The 18385-nt window shown below is 46.6% G+C and overlaps 1 protein-coding gene across 1 annotated transcript; it reads right to left on the reverse strand.

The window, feature by feature from the left end:
- Positions 1–1015: 1015 nt before the first annotated feature.
- Positions 1016–16460, reverse strand: HNF1A (HNF1 homeobox A). The gene is made up of 10 exons (XM_010187162.1): positions 15985–16460; positions 9348–9547; positions 8290–8476; positions 7736–7974; positions 6784–6941; positions 4623–4824; positions 3117–3308; positions 2734–2855; positions 2298–2439; positions 1016–1702 (listed from the first exon to the last, which is right to left on the reverse strand). Exons 1-10 carry the CDS (start codon positions 16317–16319, stop codon positions 1575–1577), a joined length of 1905 nt encoding a protein of 634 aa, XP_010185464.1. The 5' UTR covers positions 16320–16460; the 3' UTR covers positions 1016–1574.
- Between the last annotated feature and the right edge of the window lie 1925 nt (positions 16461–18385).

The raw sequence follows: 18385 nt of genomic DNA on the forward strand, positions 1-18385 counted from the left end.
GATTCTGTGTGATTCCTTTTATGATGATTGTTTTTATGCTAAGTTGAAGTTCTGTGTATTTGCAAATGATGCACATGAGTGATTAGGAAACAGTTCTAGGATAAAATTCCTCAGAGGGTCTCACTGAAATTAGGCTCAGATGGTTGATAGGATCTAGGGGAAGATCACATCAATACCAGCTGTAATGGACATCTGCAATTTTGAAGTTTCCAGATGTGATAACTGAAGAGTTACTTGATGGGCTGCTGCTTTTTTAATGCTTCCTTATATCTCAACCTTTTAAGACTCCTGAGCACTTTCTAGGCTCAAGGATTTTCATCCATTTCACAGTTGAAAGAATAGCTCTTTTTTGTCACAGTGACAGAAACATGTTAATTAGGGCCTTTTTCTTGTCTGGCTACTGACATATCAGTGATGTGAACGTTAAGAGTAAATAGAGGAGAAAGGAATAATGAGAAGAGGAATTACACAAGTAGATCCTTAGGGCTAAAAACCTTCCCTTAGTCCAAGCAAGACTCTGAGACCCCAGGGTAATGATTTGCATCTCAAGAACTACAAAATCTAGTCTATGGGAAGTGAAGAACGAGCCATGTTCTGTAAAACCAGTCCAAGCTGACATCTTTCTAGAGATCAGCTGAAGGAACCGCTGCTCTTTGTGGAGCATGGGAACCTCCCAGGTGCTGTGTGGTGTCAGACCTGTGGAGAGCGCAACCCCCGGCTCATCCGTGTGGTGAATGCAGAGAACTGGAGTCTCCATGCTGCTGTTAAACTTTAATTTCTGCATTTAAAACAAAGCAGAGCTATATCAAAAATAACCAAGCCATTTCCACTAGGATAGCATGATTTTACAGCAGGTCATTTTTAACTGAGAATGTTTGGTATTTTTGTGGTTAATTAAAGGATGTGTAGCTTGTAGTCAGTGATCCCGTACTGACAGGTTTGTGCCAAGCCGTTCCTGAATCTGTTTCTTGGTGACTTTCATTGCAAAGGCAGGAAATGGGTTATCTCACTCTTGCCTCCAAGATGCTCTTATTTCTTATAGTTCCCATTGGTGCTTCCTTTACAGCAAAGGGGGTGAGTGTTTTTAAGATGGTGTCTCTTCTTTGGCAGCTCAGCTTCGCTGCTTCTTGCATGGCTTAGTTTGGTCTTGGCAGGGTTGTACAGGCCCGGCTTGATGAAGGCTGAGCAGAATGGAAGTCACATCCGTGCCCTGGCATATTTGCCATATTGCAGTCAGATCCCTGTCTTGGTCGGATTCCTTCTTGGGCAGCCCCAAAAGGACCTCTGGTCTTTCTAGGCTGGCTCACGGGGTTTGGTTTTGCTTGGTTTTTTGGAGGGCAGTGGATTTTAGCAGTGCCAGCATCATCATTTCATGCTTTCTGTCTTGAGCCTGAGACATCCTCTCCCATGGAGGCAGCTGATAAGGGATTTGTACGAGGCGGTAGGGGCTGGAGGTCGGCTGAGTGCGGCAGCCTTTCCTTCCCGTGGAAGGCAGCGGTGATGGTGATGGCAAACAGCTGGAGTTGCACCTGAAAGGTTGGTCATGGCAGTCACCCTTGAGCTGGATGTCTTCATTACTGAGTGGAGGATGCCATCTGTGTGGAGATGAAGGTCTCGATGACGTTGTGAGTGGACGGCAGCAGCTGACTGTGGCTGTTGGCGGAGTCAGAGCTTTGGTACAGCACCAGGCTGCTGGAGGACACTGTCAAAGGCACAGGCAGAAGTTAAGTACAGATTCTCACCACAGCCCCCTTACCGTGTGTGCACGCACTTGCATTTCCAGCATGACTAAAACCTCCTGGCATGGGGGCATAATTCCTTTTTCTGTTTCGTGTTTCATTATATACCCAGCTCAAGCACAGAGCTAGCCTGAGCCTGAAGGCATCGATGGTGTCAGGGAGTTCAGATCTGGGGATTCCAGTTGACTGTTAATGTCCTGGTTCTTCTCTTAGAACTGGGAAGATCCAACTGGAGTCTCTTCATGAGGGAGCTTCAGGCTTTTAGCCCTGAAAACTGCCTGCAGGACTGGCTATGCATGGACACTGACTTGTGTCAATGTTTTTAAGGTTCTTTTCCTCTCTAGATTCTAAAGAAGGGTGCCATTTTCACAGTTTGGCCTTACACAGCCTGTGCCCTGAATTTTCCTTGTACCAGCTTTTCAAACACCCCAGGGCATTGGTACAGCCCCCTTAAGAGAATGGTGAGCCCCAGTGACCGTTTTCTGTCTGGGTTTTACAGTGTTGGGAAGAAAAGCTAGGCAATGTGGGGTTTAAGATAATAGTGGCTGCTGTTCTTACCAGCAGGGCTCGAGGTGAGGCGAGGGCCTGGCTGAAGGTGCTGGATGGTTGTGTCTTGGTTCTGTAAATGTATCGTTGGTGCCTGTGACACTGGTGTGTGCATCCCAGACTCCGTGTGAGTCTCCGAGTCAGATGAGAATGCCTAGAGAAAAGAAAGGTAACAGTGCCTGGTTTCCGCATCCCTTCTAACAGGCATAAGAGAAGAGTGAGCAGGTGCTGTTTCCAAGGAGATTAAATCCTCCTTGATGGTGCAGTGAAGAGCTTGCTCTAATGCCTCCAGTAGTGCAGCTGGTACCAGCAAGGCGAGGAGATAAGAAAGATCATCCTGCTGGGATGGCATAGACCACACAGACACAAACTCTTTGAGCAAGGAGCTACCTGCGGACGGGTGCAGTTCTAAGGTGGGGGAACAAAGGCACGTGCTAAAGGCTGTTACCTGTTTAGTTGGTGTCAGGTTAGTCAGGGCGCTGAGATTGGCGGTATCTGTTATCACCATGGTTTGTGGCAAGAGGCCTGTATGTGTGTATTGGGCCACTTCAGACTTGGGGCCGTAGAGAGCTGTGCATGAAAGAAAACAAGATCATGTGGATGCTGGAGCTTTGCACGAGACTGCTTTGGCCGAGTTGTTCTCGTGCACGTGGACCTGCAGTCTGTCTCTGAAACAGTGGGAGCGGAGGGACAGGGAGACAAATAATTTCATAATTAAAGCAACAATAATAGAAGAGGACAGTGGAGTGCTGCAAGCCCAGGACACATCCAGCGCTCCAGAACAGAGACTTTAGTTTTGGTTTGCTTGAACAAAGGAGTTCAGGTTCTTACCGTGAGGGTTCTGTATCTGGGCCATGGTAGCCATGAAGGGGCTCTGGTTGATGTGGCTCTGGACCTGCTGCATGAGGGGCTGCTGGTAGGATGGGTGCAACTGCTGGGAGAACTGGACAGGCTGCAGGGTGGTGAGGCTGCTCCCCATGCTGTTTATTACAGGTACGCTCTGGGGCTGGGTTGAGGCCAAACCTGGAAAACAAGGACTGGTGACAGTAGTGTCACACCCCCTAGGAGGAGTGTGGCTGCTCTGCGACAGGGGCATCTGAAATAGTCATCGTGGCAGGCCTGTCATCACAGGAGGATTTCAGATCCTGCTTTTCAGGTGTTCCATTTGTTAGCTGTGGTTATGAATAGGTTTTTGTGCCTGTGAAAGCAAAGTGGGACTGTGCAAATTATACAATGCGGACAGGTACCATAAAACCACCTTTGCCTTCCAGTGTTTGTTCCTGTGTGCCTCCTTGTGTGCCAGTGTAAGTCACTTCCCGGTTTCCTGATAACTGAGTTCCACTGAGGGGGCCTTGTTCAGAAATAAACTCAGAGCATCATCTCATGTCCAGTTAATTTTATTATTTTTTTTAAATGAAGCTGTTGGCAACAGAGAGAGCTGTGCTGTAGCTGTCCAGCCATAAGGAATGGAGTTTAAGCTCCTTTTGCTCGGGCTGCCAAATTGCAGAATTTGCACAAGTGAGAAAGAGGTAGAACTCTTCACACATTACTGCGCATTTCCCATTGTCCAGACCCTGTTGCTGTAAATCAGTAAGTCTCTCCAGCACTGACTGATTTCCACACTGTGTGGAAATCTCCAGGGGTTTTTTTGTTTGTTTGTGTGCACAGAATTAGAATCCGTTTCATAATCTTGGGTATAAATGAGGAAATGGCAATTAGTTCCAGCTGTTTGCATAAAACAAAATAAGGCCTCTTTCTTCCTGGGAAGAAAGTGGAAGAGGAGAGTATACGTTTTCTTTTCCTTTTTCTAATGAGATGCACTTTGGCAGCAGACTAGTCTTGGAAGGAAAAGGAATTTCATACAAGTCCAGAAAAGCTGTCAGAGTGAAAAAATATGAAAAAATAATTACTGCTGCGGGTTCCAAAGGCATATGCTGCTCTTTGCAGGAAGCAGAACAGGATGTTTTGTCTTTCAAGCACTATGAACATGTGTCAATTTTCATAGTTTTAAGGAAGAATTACATTTATATTTGGGAAGATGAAAAGCAGCAAAGTAAAACATTGGCATAGGAATAGATTGCAAAAGTCCCATGCTCTTAAGACGTGGGTTTGTGTAATTTAATTCTAACATGAATAGGGAACATCTGTCCCTTAATTCCATTGGTGCTCCTAAGTAGTGCTGCTGAAGATCCTTGGTGTTTGTGGCCATTTCCCCAGGTTGGCATCACTGCCAACTTTGTACTTTTGTCTCTGAAAATGAGTCAGGTGGCTCTAACAATTAGAGGTAGCTCCTTATCTGACTCCTGATAAGCAGAGTCATTGCAGAACACTACTCACCTATCACCAGGGTGGAGGCGCCTGTGTTGGTGAATGCTGGTGCTAGGGATGAGGTCTCGCCAGCCCCAATTGCCATTACACCCGGCAGGGATGCCATGATCAGGTTCTGAGTTTGCTGGCTCAGGGTGTGGGGGTTTTGCTCGAGGCTGTGCAAGGCAGTCAGGGTGCTGACAGGAGGGAGGGTTCCTCCGGGAGCTGAGACCTGCGTGAAAGGAGGATCGTGAAAATGCCATCTGCAGAGGGTTGAGAGGGCAAGTCCCAGAGCTGTGATAAATCTCCTTCTCCCTCTTCCTGCCTGCTCTGACCACTTGCAAACTAGCAAGACTTCACATTTGTTTGTGTGCAGCTTCCCTGTGCTCATCAGTTAACTAGCAGAGGTCAGGTGGTGAAATGCTAAGAGTAAATCCTTGCTGTTTTCTCTCTCTCACATTTAAGAAACTGTAAGGGTTTTAAAAATAAGAATGAGATTGGACTCACTGCATTCTCTATAGGGAAAGTTTATCTCCTGTTTTACAGCTGAGGGTAGAAGGCAATGCTCAGAGAAATTAATACATAGCAATTTTAGCTGCAGAGTTCAGCACAGAATCCAGGAGTCCCTCTTCTCTTGTTCACCTTTTCCTCTGGGAAGTGTCTGTAACTTCCCCTTCTCCCAGCAAGTGTCTTAGCCAGTGAGGTTTTTTGGACTGATATTTTAAAGGAGTTGCTGAAGTTTCCTTAGACCTCTTTCTCACACAGTATGTTCTGCAGCCGCGTTACCTGGCGGTTCCCAGCTGTCAGAGAGTAACAGGATTGTTCTGTGCTTGGGTGTCCTGCTCGTTCAGTCTGTCCTTGAGGCACTGAGGAATGTAGTAACTTGACTGCTTTCACAGCCTTTAAAATGAACCACATAACCTGTGTCTGTGCTCTAATGGGGTTTTGAGTTTGCCAGGCCCTTTGGAGACCTGTGGTTGAAGTACTGTGGAACAGCAAAAATAGCATTCTAATAATTTGGCTAACAGAGAAAGTTCAATGCTTTACATTGTACTACTTATTTTTCTCCTCTCAGACAAAAAGCTGTAAGGAATCTTTAGTAAGAGTAAGCATCAACGGGTTAAACAGTGGGACAGATCACCCTGGTATTGATTTTAGAAGACAGCTGAAGAAGATTGTCAGCACCTTGTGAAAGACTTTTTTTGTCTTCGGGAAGACACCAGAAAGCCTGCAGAGTGAGTGACTGGTGAGATTTAAATCACGCATTTATAGTGAACTTAACTTTGCCTCAGGCCAGTCCGCACTAATGCAGACCTCTGCTGCTGTTTCCCTGTAAGCAAGGGAACATGTGCAAACTAAACATGGTCAGTCAGGTACTTCTAGTGCTTTGTTGCTAATTATGTGGGGAAAGGCGTAGTCAAATCTCAAAACGGAATTTCCTTTGAGAAGGCAGATTGCTGCAGTCTGGACAGCCAGTAAATCTCAATGGTATGTGCTGCGTGCAGGCTGTTGGCCTTCATTTTTACAGGTAGGATAGATGTAAGTACAGGTTTCTGTTCAGTTAATTCCCTTGGTGTCTGATCGACTATCTTAATGTGTAGAGTTCAGATGAGAGTTGGAGATGAGATGATGAGAATCTCGCTGGGGAAAGGAGGAGAGAACAAGGTTTCCTGTGAAGAAGGAAGCCGTGTCTTACCTCGAGCACTGTTTTAACAGAATAGCCTGTTTTGATTGTAATGAAATGGCTGTAGTTCTTGGTTTTGTGTTGTAATACCCACCCTCATTGGCAGTTTACAGAGCACAGGTATCTCAGGATTGCTCATGTTACATGGTCAGTGCAAAGTGGCTATGTGTATCTCTAAGAAGGTGGTTTTAAGAGTATTCTAGGAAAAACTACTTCTGAATATCACAGAATATTAGGAGTTGGAAGGGACCTCAAAGGATCATCCAGTCCAACCCCTGCCAGAGCAGGATCACCAGACCAGGTCACACAGGAACACGTCCAGGTGGGTTTTGAATGTCTGCAGAGAAGGAGACTCCACAACCTCTGTGGGCAGCCTGGGCCATGCTCTGTCACCCTCACAGTAGAGAAGTTTTTCCTTATGTACAGGTTGAGAATAGTCCATATTGTGACCACAGGCAGATGACCTGACATCTTCCAGTCACCAGAACTTAATTATATATCACTTACCAGCTTAGTGTCTGTGCTCAGGAGGTTCTGGCTGGGCTCCAGACCAGGGGGAGAAACCTGGTGCAGGATGGTTTGAGTGGTCACCATGGAGCTGTTCCCATGGTGGTTGCTGCTGGAGGACTCTGCCTCACTGGCCGGCTGCTGGTTGTACCTCACTCCTGCATTGCAACAGGAGGGAAACTGGTTGTCAGAAATGAGAAACTGAGGAACGTTGGCAAGCACTAAATTCAGTTTCCTTTGCAGGTCCTTGCCTTGAGATGTTTGAGGCAGAGATAAGGTGGGTAGTAGGGGAACTAGGAGAACAGGCATTCTCGCTGCCCTGCCCTGCCTTCCCTCTGGAGCTTGATGCAGCTGCTTCCTCAAATACTGACTCCTAGGCATGGCTGTGTGTGCTGCAGAGAGCGAGCAGGGTTCACTAGAAACCACGCTTCTGGATGTGGGTGTACAGAGGAGAGAGTCTCAGCAAGGCCATCTCTTCCCAGAGTGAGAGCAATTATCAGCTCTGGCCTATGAAGCTGAAAAAGCTCTGCTCTTTTTGGATGGAGAGTGACCTTTCCTGATGCCTGAAATCTCAGAGTCTGATGATGCTGCTATGTATTGGAAAGAGCAGGAGGCACACACGAGAGTGGAAGGATACAGAACTGACTTGCGAGGGCAGCCAATGGATGACCCCTTGAAAGGGGACTGCTGCCTGCCAGTCATGCAGGATGTCAAAGAGCAAGTGAGGTTTGGCTGAAAGTTTTATTAATCAGCTCTTTTACCCTTGCTATTCTATCCACTCTCCTCAGTCAGAGACATGGTCTGTGTCACTGGTGCTCCTCTCTTGTAACAAGTCTGCTGCTTCTATCTGTAGAATCACCTCCTAAGGGGCTGGACTTGGGAGAGAGTTTTGGTGTCTGAGTGTGGGTAGGTTCACTGGTGTCTCTTTCAGATCTCCCTCTCTGTTTCTTACCGTGAACTTTGCTGGGTGAGAGAGCAGATGGTGGCTGGAGGGAGGAGGAGTTGTGAGGAGTCAGAGGAGGAGCAGAGGTGGGCTGTGGTCCACTGTAGGTGTCCAGGGCCAGCTTGTGCCGGAAAGCCTCCTCCTTCCTGCGGTTGGCGAACCAGTTGTAAACTCTGACCTCTGTCACCAGGTTGGAGCCCAGTCCCTGGGCCTGAGATGGGGAAACACCTCTCTGAATACACTCTGCTCTGTTCAGGGAAGGCACAAGAAGAGAGCTTTGCTGAGCCGGGCTTAGAGGGACAGAGTAAGTGTGCATCCCCAAAGCTGCTGTGGTCTGGCACACTGTGTGGAAGGGTCCTGCCGGGTACAGCAAAGCACGAGGCACTACGGATCCTTTGTGGACAGTGAATGCTCAGTTGTGGCACTTAATTCAAACATGGCTGGTGTCAGTGGTGACATCTATTGCTGTACCGTTAGCCTGCCTCTCACAGGTGCCAGCAAACACCAAAACCACAGAGAACCTGCTGTGTCCCTCTTCCTCAAAGCCAGACATCCATCTTTACCTGTTGCACTCTTCTACCAGTGCCTCTCTCTCTTCTTTGCTGGGGTTTTTCTGTCTCTCATAGGCCTGGAACAGGATCTGTTGCGAGGCAGGGCCCCACTTAAAGCGGTTCCTTCTTCCCTTCTTGGTGGGCAGGTCATCTCCCATGGGTTCCTCTGCAAGGATACCCTGGCCAGCGTGTGTGAATTCTGCAGGCACAAAGAGACAAGGGAATTTGCTTTCTGGAAGCATTTCCAATAGTTCCACATATTTGGGTGCCTAGCAGGCCTAATGCAGATTACTCCTGGAGAATATCTCATACAAGATGGAGAGTTGAATCTAAATGGGGCAGAAATAAAGCTCCATAATCTACTAAAACTGGTAAGATGTTCCGAGTGGGACCATATTTACCTGTCCTTGCTCTTGCATACGCTGCATCTCTGCTCCCACCCTGAGTAGTGAAAGCAAATGCCGCTGAGTTTAGAGTAAGCATGGCTGGAGTCCTGCTTTCCAAAACCATCCAAAGGCAAATGTCTCATTTAACTTGTGACCCACCCATACAAAATTAAGACAGACAGATTCCAGACAGGCTCATGAATGTAGAACTGCACGTTGCAGGGATGTGTTCCCAGTGGGTGCCTGTAATGAAGGGGCATAGAAGGTGTGAGGTGCTAGCCCACAGTGGTGGTTTGTAGTGAGTAAGCAGCCTGCTGATTTTTGCAGCTAGAGGAAGTGTTGCTTAAGCTGAAACTGCAAAATCATAGTTCTCAGGCAAAAATTCTGTCTCTGTCATCTGTCCACTGCTTTAATCTGAGGGTGGGTGTAGAAAATGGAGAGTATAATAGTCTGCTTCTCTTTAGCCAAATGGAGGGTGGGGCGACTGCAGGCTGCTTCACGAGGGGGTGTTTTTCTATGTACTGCTTAGTTCACCTCACTAAATACTGACCTAGGCTTCTCTAAGCTTCCTGCTAAAAGTGGCTTTCCTTCCATTTTTCCGTGATAAAAGTAGGGAGTAAGGATGAGCAAGGGAGAGCAGAGGCCTTGATGAAATTGCAATAGAATGGTTGTTGCCATACTTACGCTGGGCCACCTCTCGCTGCTTGCGGACATACCAGGTGTACAGGGCTGCCCTTTTTTGTGTCTTCATGGGAGTGCCCTTGTTGAGGTGTTGTGAGAGGTGAGATTGGTTCAGACCAGTCGTGTCCACCACCTCACGCTGAGGGATGTTGTGCTGCTGGAGGTAGGATTTCACCATCTTCGCTACTCGCCAGGGATCCTCCCTGGAAGGGGAGAAGGAGCAGAAAACAGCTCTCAGGACAGAGAGATCCAACACCCGCACTCCACAGACCTGGACTCCAAGGAAAAGTGCACCAGTACCTAATTTCCAAGACAGATTCATTGTTATATTAGGCTGAACCGAGCTCATGCCCTGATTCTGGTCCAGGTTGGGTTGCCTTGCAGTGATTCAAGAAATGCAAGCAGGCTTTCATCATGCTGTCACATGGCAGGGATGTAAGTGTATGTATACACCAAGCCATCCAGCATTATGTTCTTGCACAGCTGCTATGTGTTACTCAAGGACAGTGATTCACAGCTAGATCCACTCATGCTTCTAAAAGCAATGAAGAACAATAGGCAAACCACTAATTCCTCCTATTGCTCCCCTCCTGTGGGTAACAGCTGAGAGTGTAGACCTATCTGTGACCTACTCACACAGCTTGAGAAGCTAATCTCATTCAAGAATTCATAATGAATGTGAAGCTTTGACTTTTAGGATCTCTGATTAGAATATCCATGAAGGTTACCAAGGAAAACAGAGAAAACATGACTCTGACACTTCTTTGTGTGTATTGACACAGAGCTGAAAATCATTGTAGAAGTAGAGATGTGGAACCAGGCAGTCTAGATCCAAACAGTGCAGGAGCCTCTCTACAGAAAAACTTTGGTTCAGTTTTAACAAAGAGCATCCTTCTGTGTTTTCTGTGTGCAATGTCTGGTGGAAACTGTTAGAATGCTGTAGAAATACCCTGGTATTGTTGGTATCCAACACCAGCATCAAAGGAGCCACGGGGGAAAAACGGGTACCTAGGATCATGCAGAAACTGTCACAAGAACACAGATGTCTGAGCAACAACCGTGCTGTTCATTGCGGTGTTGACTCAGGTTGCCAGAGGCTGCAGTCAATAAGCAGGACAAAGTCCACACCTGTTCTCTCTCTCAGTGCAAACACCCTTATCTCTGTTCCCCTGCAGCCTCTCTCCTGGTGGCTGGATAGTCCAAGGAGCAAGCTCCCCTGCAGTTAAAGTGTGACAGAAGCAGCGTCAGCTGCAGCTTTCTGAAGAGCCTGCTTCAAATAGGAACATTTGTTTCTTGTTTATGATGGGACACTTGCTATAGAGGCTTCTATTTCCTAGCTTCTTCCCTTAACCATCTTTGTCTTTCAAAAGCCATGTGGGGTTTTTGGTTTTAAATTCTGCTGTCCAAAGCAGGGGCCAATCTCGTCCCTTTGTCTTTGTGATAGTCTTGCCAGCACCTGCAGCCTGCCTTTGTTATACAAGTCCCTATACAAAGGAGAAAAGGCTCCAACCTGGAACCTCTGGTCTCTTAGGTTTGAGTTCAGGCTCAGATGGGAAGAGGAAGGGCTGTGTTACCACTGATGGAAGGCTCTGGCATGTGTTGATTCCCTTCCTGCACCCCAATCATGAGTCACACTTGTCTCGCCTGTTGCGATCCTCAATTTGTGCTAGGAAGAAGGCAGGAAGTATTGCTGAGTCTCTTCTCACAGTGGTTAAAGCCCTGTGGTTCTTCTGTCTTATTTTGAGACAAAGCAGCGAGCTTTGTGAGGCCAAAAGGTGCAGGGGAATCTTAGTACAGTGTGCTGCTACGGGACAGTTGTATGAAATCCTGGCTGCTCTGTACATTGTCACAGCACAGGCTGTAATAGCAGTGCAGCAATTCCTCTAGGCCCAAGGCTGCAGTGATGGCAGTTGGTCAGCTGAACCCTCGCATGAGCCATTGCCCAAATGCATAGTTCCACCTGCAGAGCCCTCACCATTGACTGAGACATCACAAGTTGAAACCTTTGCTCTTTCACTTGTGGTAAGACTGTCATTGACCATCAGAGGGTAGGATTTCACCCTAAACCTAGTTCTCCTGTTTGAAGTTGCACTAGAATACCAATTGCTTCAGTGAGTTAGAGCTGTAGAAATGGGTCTGCCTTGCTCAAGTTGTCCATCTCTGTCTCCAAGCTTGTTTTGTGTTTTAGCTTGCCTTTCTCCCCAGCTGCAAGCTGTCTCCCCATTCCTCTCTTATTCTCCAAGGTCTAATCTGTCTCCAAACTCTTCTCACACAGTTAGGTTTTACTTCCTTCTGCTGAAGTCTTGCTCTCCTGCTGTCAGTTGCTTGTTGCTGTCTGAGCGTAGCCCCTCTCCCTGGCTCATCTCAACCCCAGGGGCCTGGGTCCTCTCTCCATGCCAGCTCCCCATTTTCTTAGTTCTGAGGTCACTTTTTAAGGGCGTTTTCACCTCCCTTTTGTTACCTGAACAATAAGTAACCCGGGTAGTTAGTTATAAACTCAAAGGGAACAAGAGGCTGGTTGATAATTTATAGCAACATCTCAAATTTAAATGGAAAGTAAATATCAAGTTGTTAGCATTAAAGAAAACCCATTCCAGAGAGCTGGAGATGTAACATTCGGGGGACCTTCTCCCTCCTTCACTCTTTCTGACTTTTCTTTTTCTTTGTTCTTTGTTCCTTTCTTTCCCCTCCTCTTCCTCATTCTCTGTCTCTCTCCTTTCCTTCTTCTCGGATTCTCAGGCAAGAGAAACCTTCATGTCTTTGAGGTGGGTTCTGAATTGCTGCTTTGGACCAGACCTTGCTTAAACAGAGGTTCAGAGCTGCGAAGTACTTGGGACCATGCTCTGGCCCTTTCCTCTGGAGCCTGCTGACAACCCTGACTGCTGTCAGTGCCCAGGCTGGGCAGGGAAGGTAAGGTAAGACCATCCCGCAGGGTTCCTCTCCATTGACCTTGGCCTGGTTCGCCTCATCTTGGTTTATATGTGGAAATGGAAGGGGTGTGGCAGCGTCGTTTCCCAAATTCCCACCCGGCGCCACTATGGAGGGGGTGGGGCAGCTTCGTCTCCAAATTCCCCAGCTGCAGCCATTCGAAGACACAGGTTACACTGGGAAAAGGCTGAACCTTTATCATTTTACCTTTGTTTTCTTTTTTCCTCATGGAAAACATGCTTTTATCCCTGCCTCCAGAGGAAATCTGTTGCTTATCTCGATTTCCCTCTTTCCTAATGGAATGTCACCCCTTGCCCTACAGGTGAATGGTTGCTATACCTCTCCCCATTTGCTGTACCTGTGGTTGTCTGGTCTGTCCCTTCCCCCAAGGTAGCCTCTCTCTTGCTTCCTACTCTGGGAGATATCTGGGAATTACTCCACACAGCTCTGTCTCCCTACTGAATTATTTATTCTTTATCATAGATGCTTTTTTTTTTCCCCCTGTGTGGAGTGATGTGGAAATAATGTTTTAATTCAAACTGTAAATCTATGGAAGATCAGTGAGACAGATCAAGGGACGAAGTGAAATTATGTTAATTCCTCACTAGAGAAACTTTTATCTGAACTGCCTGTAGCATTTTTTCCCTGTAGGGATAAAATCTAACCGCTGCCCACAGGTGCACGCAGTCGTGTGGGTGTATCTCTACATCCTGTTTCACTCAGCCTTGGCTGGTGCTTTCCAAACTGTGGTTTCAACTTCAGTGGTCCTGTAAGGACATACTTGGTCTCTTGGTGCTGTCATTTTCTCCCCTCTGCAGCTCATGGAAATCCTAGCAACAGACACTTTCCTGGTGCTACCTTATAAGCAATGGCTGCAGTTACCATGCAGACTTTCTTGTGTCGCTAATAGCTGCCGCAAGTCAACCGCTCTGTTAAAATGTGGTCTGCAGTATTAGACCAGTAATTGTTAATAATGCCCAGAGAGGCTTCTGCCTAAAGACAGAAATGTCTCCATCAGGTTTCTGGATTTGAAATCCTTGTGTAGATGCCGAAATAGCTTTGCAAGCATTGAAGTTTTACTGGGAATCCCTGGGCACAGAGATTCTTGCCTGCCTGCCTTTCATCTATTGCTGGGTGTAATTTCTATTATAGATTGTTCTGCCTGGTCTTACAATACTTACAATACTATTTTAAGGACATTACCTTTAGGCATCTATTAAAGATTTGGAAAGGTTTGTTCTTAAAAAGAACAAAAAATTACTAGTAGGTAACAGCTGCTTACATGTTATCAAACCCTGATACCAGTTTAGATGCTTCGAATAGATTCTCAGATGTATAGTTCTTTGATGTTTGTTTTTCTTTTTAAATCTTTGACCAGAAATTTGAAACACGTGTCAATAGTCTTCCTACTATTTTCATTTTACTTTCACTAATTTTGAGCTATTATATTCCTCCTTAAGTATACTCATAAATTTTGCTGAAACTGAGGCTTCCGGTCCCCTCATATTTGCTCTGTCCTGTGATATGGGGACTGATGAAAGAAAACTCTGATGTTTCAGAATAAAGCTTTGCCAGTAATCCCCAGTATAAGGCTTAGGAGATCCTTGTTCTTGCTGAGTCCTCTCTGTGCTGTAGGGGTTTATGTAGGGCCACAGAATCTCTGTACCCCAGTTCCCGTTTGTTAAAGGGAATGCTGCTCAGCCGGCTGTCTGGAGAGATGTGGCACTGTTCATCACAAAGCATTAATATCACAGGTTTGCCAGAGAGGCAAGACTGCTGTGCTGAGGCTGGCAGTGGGCACAGGAAAGACTGGCAGCAAGCTCCTAGAAAGGCAGGAAGGATCAGAAACCAGAATTCATGCTGAAGTGAGGGTGGCAGGAAGAGATCCCCTCCATCCCGTGTGTCTGTTCTTAGATCACAGCGGATGGCACTTCAGTCCTGCTTCACCCATTCATTTCAGAAAATGGGACAAAGCCAGATGCTCTTCCTCAGCTTCTGTGGTCTCCTTTGTGGAGAGATACCTGACAAACCATCAGAAGTTAATGATCAAAAAGCTTATCAGGGTCTTTTCATCTATAAATTTATAAGACAAAAGAGAAATAATAAAGCTATTGGATAATTAGTAACTAGCCAGGGCCCGCCCGGTGCCACTGGGCTCAAACTACCCCAAGACCTGTACGCAGACTCAGGAAGATGAGAAGGAGACAAGGATGAGGGGAAGAAAAAGAGTGGAAGGGAGGGAGAGAATTAGCCAAGAAGGCAACAAAATGGGAGGAATAGCAGCAGAGATGAAAGTGAGGAAAGGAGGGAAATATATCCAAAAAATCGGAAAGAGGTAAAGAGAACAAAGGAGAATAAAAGGTGACAGAGCTGGAAGTGGGGAAGAGATGAGAGGCATACTGGGCCAGAAAGAAGACTGAATTGTTGGGAATGTTTTCCCCACCCAGGTAAGAACTGATTCAGTGACTTTTCCTCCGTTGGGTACTACAGAGTCATCAACTCTCAATCAGCCAGGGATCTTTCTTCTCCTAAGTGCTTATGGTGAATGCTAGCTCTTGTCATGCTGTTTTTCTAGCTCTGGCCTTTTGTGGTGGGAATTGATGCTTGCTTCTTGTTGCTACGTTTCATGTTAATCTCCTTTAGACATGAAGGGGATTGATCAGAAAGCCTGAGAAATTTTCTAGATGGACTTTAGTTTTGGTGAAGATTAAAGTACAGGACATCTCTATATCTTTTTTGTCATCTCTCAGCTTGTCATTTCAAAATACTCCCAAAACATTGGGCACGATTTTGCTTCTGTTGTGATAGACAGGTTGGATGGACCTGATCCTTGCCTGGACAAACCTCTTAGGTTGCCTACGGGAATTGTATCCCAGGAAGAATCCCCAGTGGGAATCCTGGTGAATGTTTCTCTGGGTCTGTAACGAGGCTTATTGGTTTGGGGAACGCTTTCTGTCGTTTGACTTCAAAAATGCTTGCATGCAAAGGCAAATGTGTGTCGCAGTAAAACCTGTAATTGTTGTTGCCTGTGTACTTGGTAGTTGTGACAGGCAGTGGACGGTAGAATAGTGTGTTCTGCCCAGGTTTTAGCCCCTACGTGTATTTGGTGCGTGCTCTTTCTACAAGAAAAGTCCCCACTGAAGTCGGGAGAACTTTGCACTCACAAGAATGACAAGAACAAGTTCCCTTGGTCCATCTTTGACCAATAATCTATAGCAAAACACAGTAAAATTCACAATATTAATGTCCTTAAATATAGCAGGGAAACATTACAACTTTACCGTACATCCTTAGGTAAATACAGCACCAGTTCAGAGTGACCAGATTTTTTTCTTTGTTTTTTTTTTCCCTCCCCTGATGTCTGAAATTGTGAATCCTATTAAAAATTTAAATCCAACATTCAGTCAGAGAGATGCACGTTATACAGGCCTCAGACTGTTCTGAAGCCTGATGATATAAGCACTTCAAATAGGTAATCAGGCTCCATGGCTCCCTTCATGCATTTTATGTGAGATGAAAAGCAAGTTTGAGCATTTATAAAGAATTTGGGGAGTGTTTGGGGGGTTGCCAGTCCTGGCATGGATGAAGACTGTCTCTGTGCAGCTGAATTAACTGTGAATACCAGGGGCACTGAGTGGAAGGGGAAAGGAAAAGAGATTTAGAGAGAAGAGTGCAAGAAAGCAGTAAAGAGGAGCAGCAAATCTGTCCTTACTGTAATAGTCTTTCCACCACAGCCCTCTGGTGAGCAGCCTCCTCGGGGCTCAGGTTTTCCAGCTCCTTCATTATTGGAGGGGTAAATTCCTCCCCGTCATCAGAGGTTTCATCTTCTGATAACCTAGACTCCCCCATGCCGTTGGGGAGGCTGGAGATGTCGGGACAGGGCTCCCTTTTCTCTGTCTGGAGGGCATTGATAGCGCGCTGGCTTTCACTCTGGAGCACGCAGGGTTCCACTTCGCTCAGCGCCTTGATCAGGGTCTCCTTGCTTAGCCCCGACTGCAGCAGCGCTCCCAGCAGCTCCGCTTGAAGATGACTCAGCTTCGAGACCATGGTCTTCAGGCTGGTGTCTCTTGGATTTGATTTCGGGTTATTCTGCTTCCAGCTTTGCTACACCATGTTCCTGAGGTAACACGCCCGACTGTCAGGAGAGTGGGCACAGCGCAGCCTCCCGCCTTTACGCCCCCCCAAAAAAAACAAAATACAAAATTGAGCCACTTCAGACCCCCCACGACTGTCCTGAGCCAGTGCTGATAAAGGGACCCTTGGCTATCTGTTTACATTTGGAGCAATGTAAATTCTCCAAGGTTCATATTTATCTGTGTGCTTAGCAAGTTACTGAACTTTGGACTTCAGCCCTGCAGCAGCAGTTCACAAAGTGCAGAGGGAGAGAAAGGGGGAGGGGGAAAGGGAGGGAAGCAGAAGAGAGGAGAGTAAAATGAAGGGATGGAAGGTCTGCAGTGTGGAAAAGTAAGCTATGGGAAGCAAACTAGGAAGATGAGGATGGAGAAGTGCGGCTTACTTCTGGCCCCAGGAGTTTTAGAGAAGGAAGGAGGTGGAGTACCCGAAAGGAAGAGGTGCGTTTGGCTGAGCGCAGTTCAGGAGAAGGTGCTGTTGTTGGAAGATTGCAGAGGCCGTTCTGAGCTCTGGCAGCGGTGAGGTTCAGCCAGTCTGAGCCCCTGCCAAGGGCTTTGGGCTGAGAGAAAGCCACGTTGGCAGCTCCACCAGCCTTTGTGCTACCCCCATCGGAGAACTGTGACCACTGGGTTTGTGTGAATGTTCCCAAGACTCAGAGGCTGTTCTGGAGCTCCAGGTGACTTCTGTGGCAGAGCATCAAATGTTAAATGACTTTTTAACTTCTGGCTTTGGCTTGCTGAGTATCTTGATATGCAAATACTAGTACCTCCATTATAACTTGCTATGTTGATTGCTTAATTGATGAGCAGGAGCAGTGTACCCACGTAATTTGGGGGATTACAGGGCTTGCCCCACTCAGCTTGTGATTCAAGCAGATGATGAAGAATAGCCCTGGGTGTTGGTTCACGCTGAAAATCCCTGCCCTATCATCGATTGCCCTGCTGCTTCTGAGCAGTGCTCTGGGCAGGCTTGTGGTTACCATTTATCAGCTACGTCCAGCCCCTCTTGATACCAGCCCTGCTCAAGGTTCTGCTCCCACCTGTTGGGTGACTTCCTAAAATGTGCTCACTAGCTCAGCTGGAGTCGCTTCATGCAGGACTCATAAGGACTCAGGGAGTCGTTAGGACTAATTTGCCTTTTCTGGTTTGAAAATACATGAATGAATCTGTTTACTTTGGGTGGTGAAATTAGGGAATAATACGATGTGCGTATGTGGATTGATGCACAAGCATCTCATTCAAATGATTCCCTGTGTGACCACCAGGAGAAAGATTTAAAACTGTTGTCTCAATGGAGGTTTCCCAGGGGCAGCCGCCTGTATCTCTTGATACACTCCATCAAGCCTAAGCTAAAAGGAGCCTAGTGGGACTGTCCCCAAACTGAGGAATGTCTCAAGACAATGCTGCAGGGTGACCTTGGCCCCCGTTTTCCCTTTGTGGGCACCATTAGCCGTGCTCTCCAGCCTCATGCTACAACATGCTTGGTCAGCTGAAGGACACAGCTCCTTTGCAGTTTGGACCCCCTCCTCCCTCCAGGCACAGCAAACTGTGGGGCTGCGGGGCTGACTCTTTAATCAGGACTGTTGTTAACTGTCAGCTCTTGTTTCAGGTGGTGTCTGCGCCCAGAGCACCAGGTCCCCCCACTGCAGTGAGGTAAAACAGCTCGGATGGATACAGAAGACTGTGGCTAAAAAGAAGTAACAATTTGGAGTCCATGCAAAAACATTTAATGTAAGAAATTTTCATGTGAACACTAATGTAAAAAGACGTCTTTACTTTCTAAAGATTTTTTTCCATATCCTGAATAGAGCACATTTAAATAATGGTGAGCTTTTCCCAGCATTGTTCTATCAATGTTTTAATACAATTTCCATGCTTTTTTTTTTAATTATGTTTTTCCTAATTTTCTGACCCTTCCCTCCACGTCTATATGCCAACAATACTGGCAGATAACTGATACTGTTAATTGCAATTACAGTATCC

The sequence above is a fragment of the Mesitornis unicolor genome, unplaced genomic scaffold, assembly GCF_000695765.1.
Source record: "Mesitornis unicolor isolate BGI_N332 unplaced genomic scaffold, ASM69576v1 scaffold51166, whole genome shotgun sequence".
Lineage (NCBI taxonomy): Eukaryota > Metazoa > Chordata > Aves > Mesitornithiformes > Mesitornithidae > Mesitornis > Mesitornis unicolor.

What these genes read in the sequence shown, in the direction of transcription:
- HNF1A (XM_010187162.1), bottom strand. Translation starts at nt 16,319, where the DNA reads ATGGTCTCGAAGCTGAGTCATCTTCAAGCGGAGCTGCTGGGAGCGCTG. An exon ending in ACCTGACACCAACTAAACAG is followed by an intron (nt 2,440 to 2,733) that starts GTAACAGCCTTT and finishes TCTTTTCTCTAG; the next exon opens with GCATTCTCATCTGACTCGGA. An exon ending in CCTCACCTCGAGCCCTGCTG is followed by an intron (nt 1,703 to 2,297) that starts GTAAGAACAGCA and finishes TGCCTTTGACAG; the next exon opens with TGTCCTCCAGCAGCCTGGTG.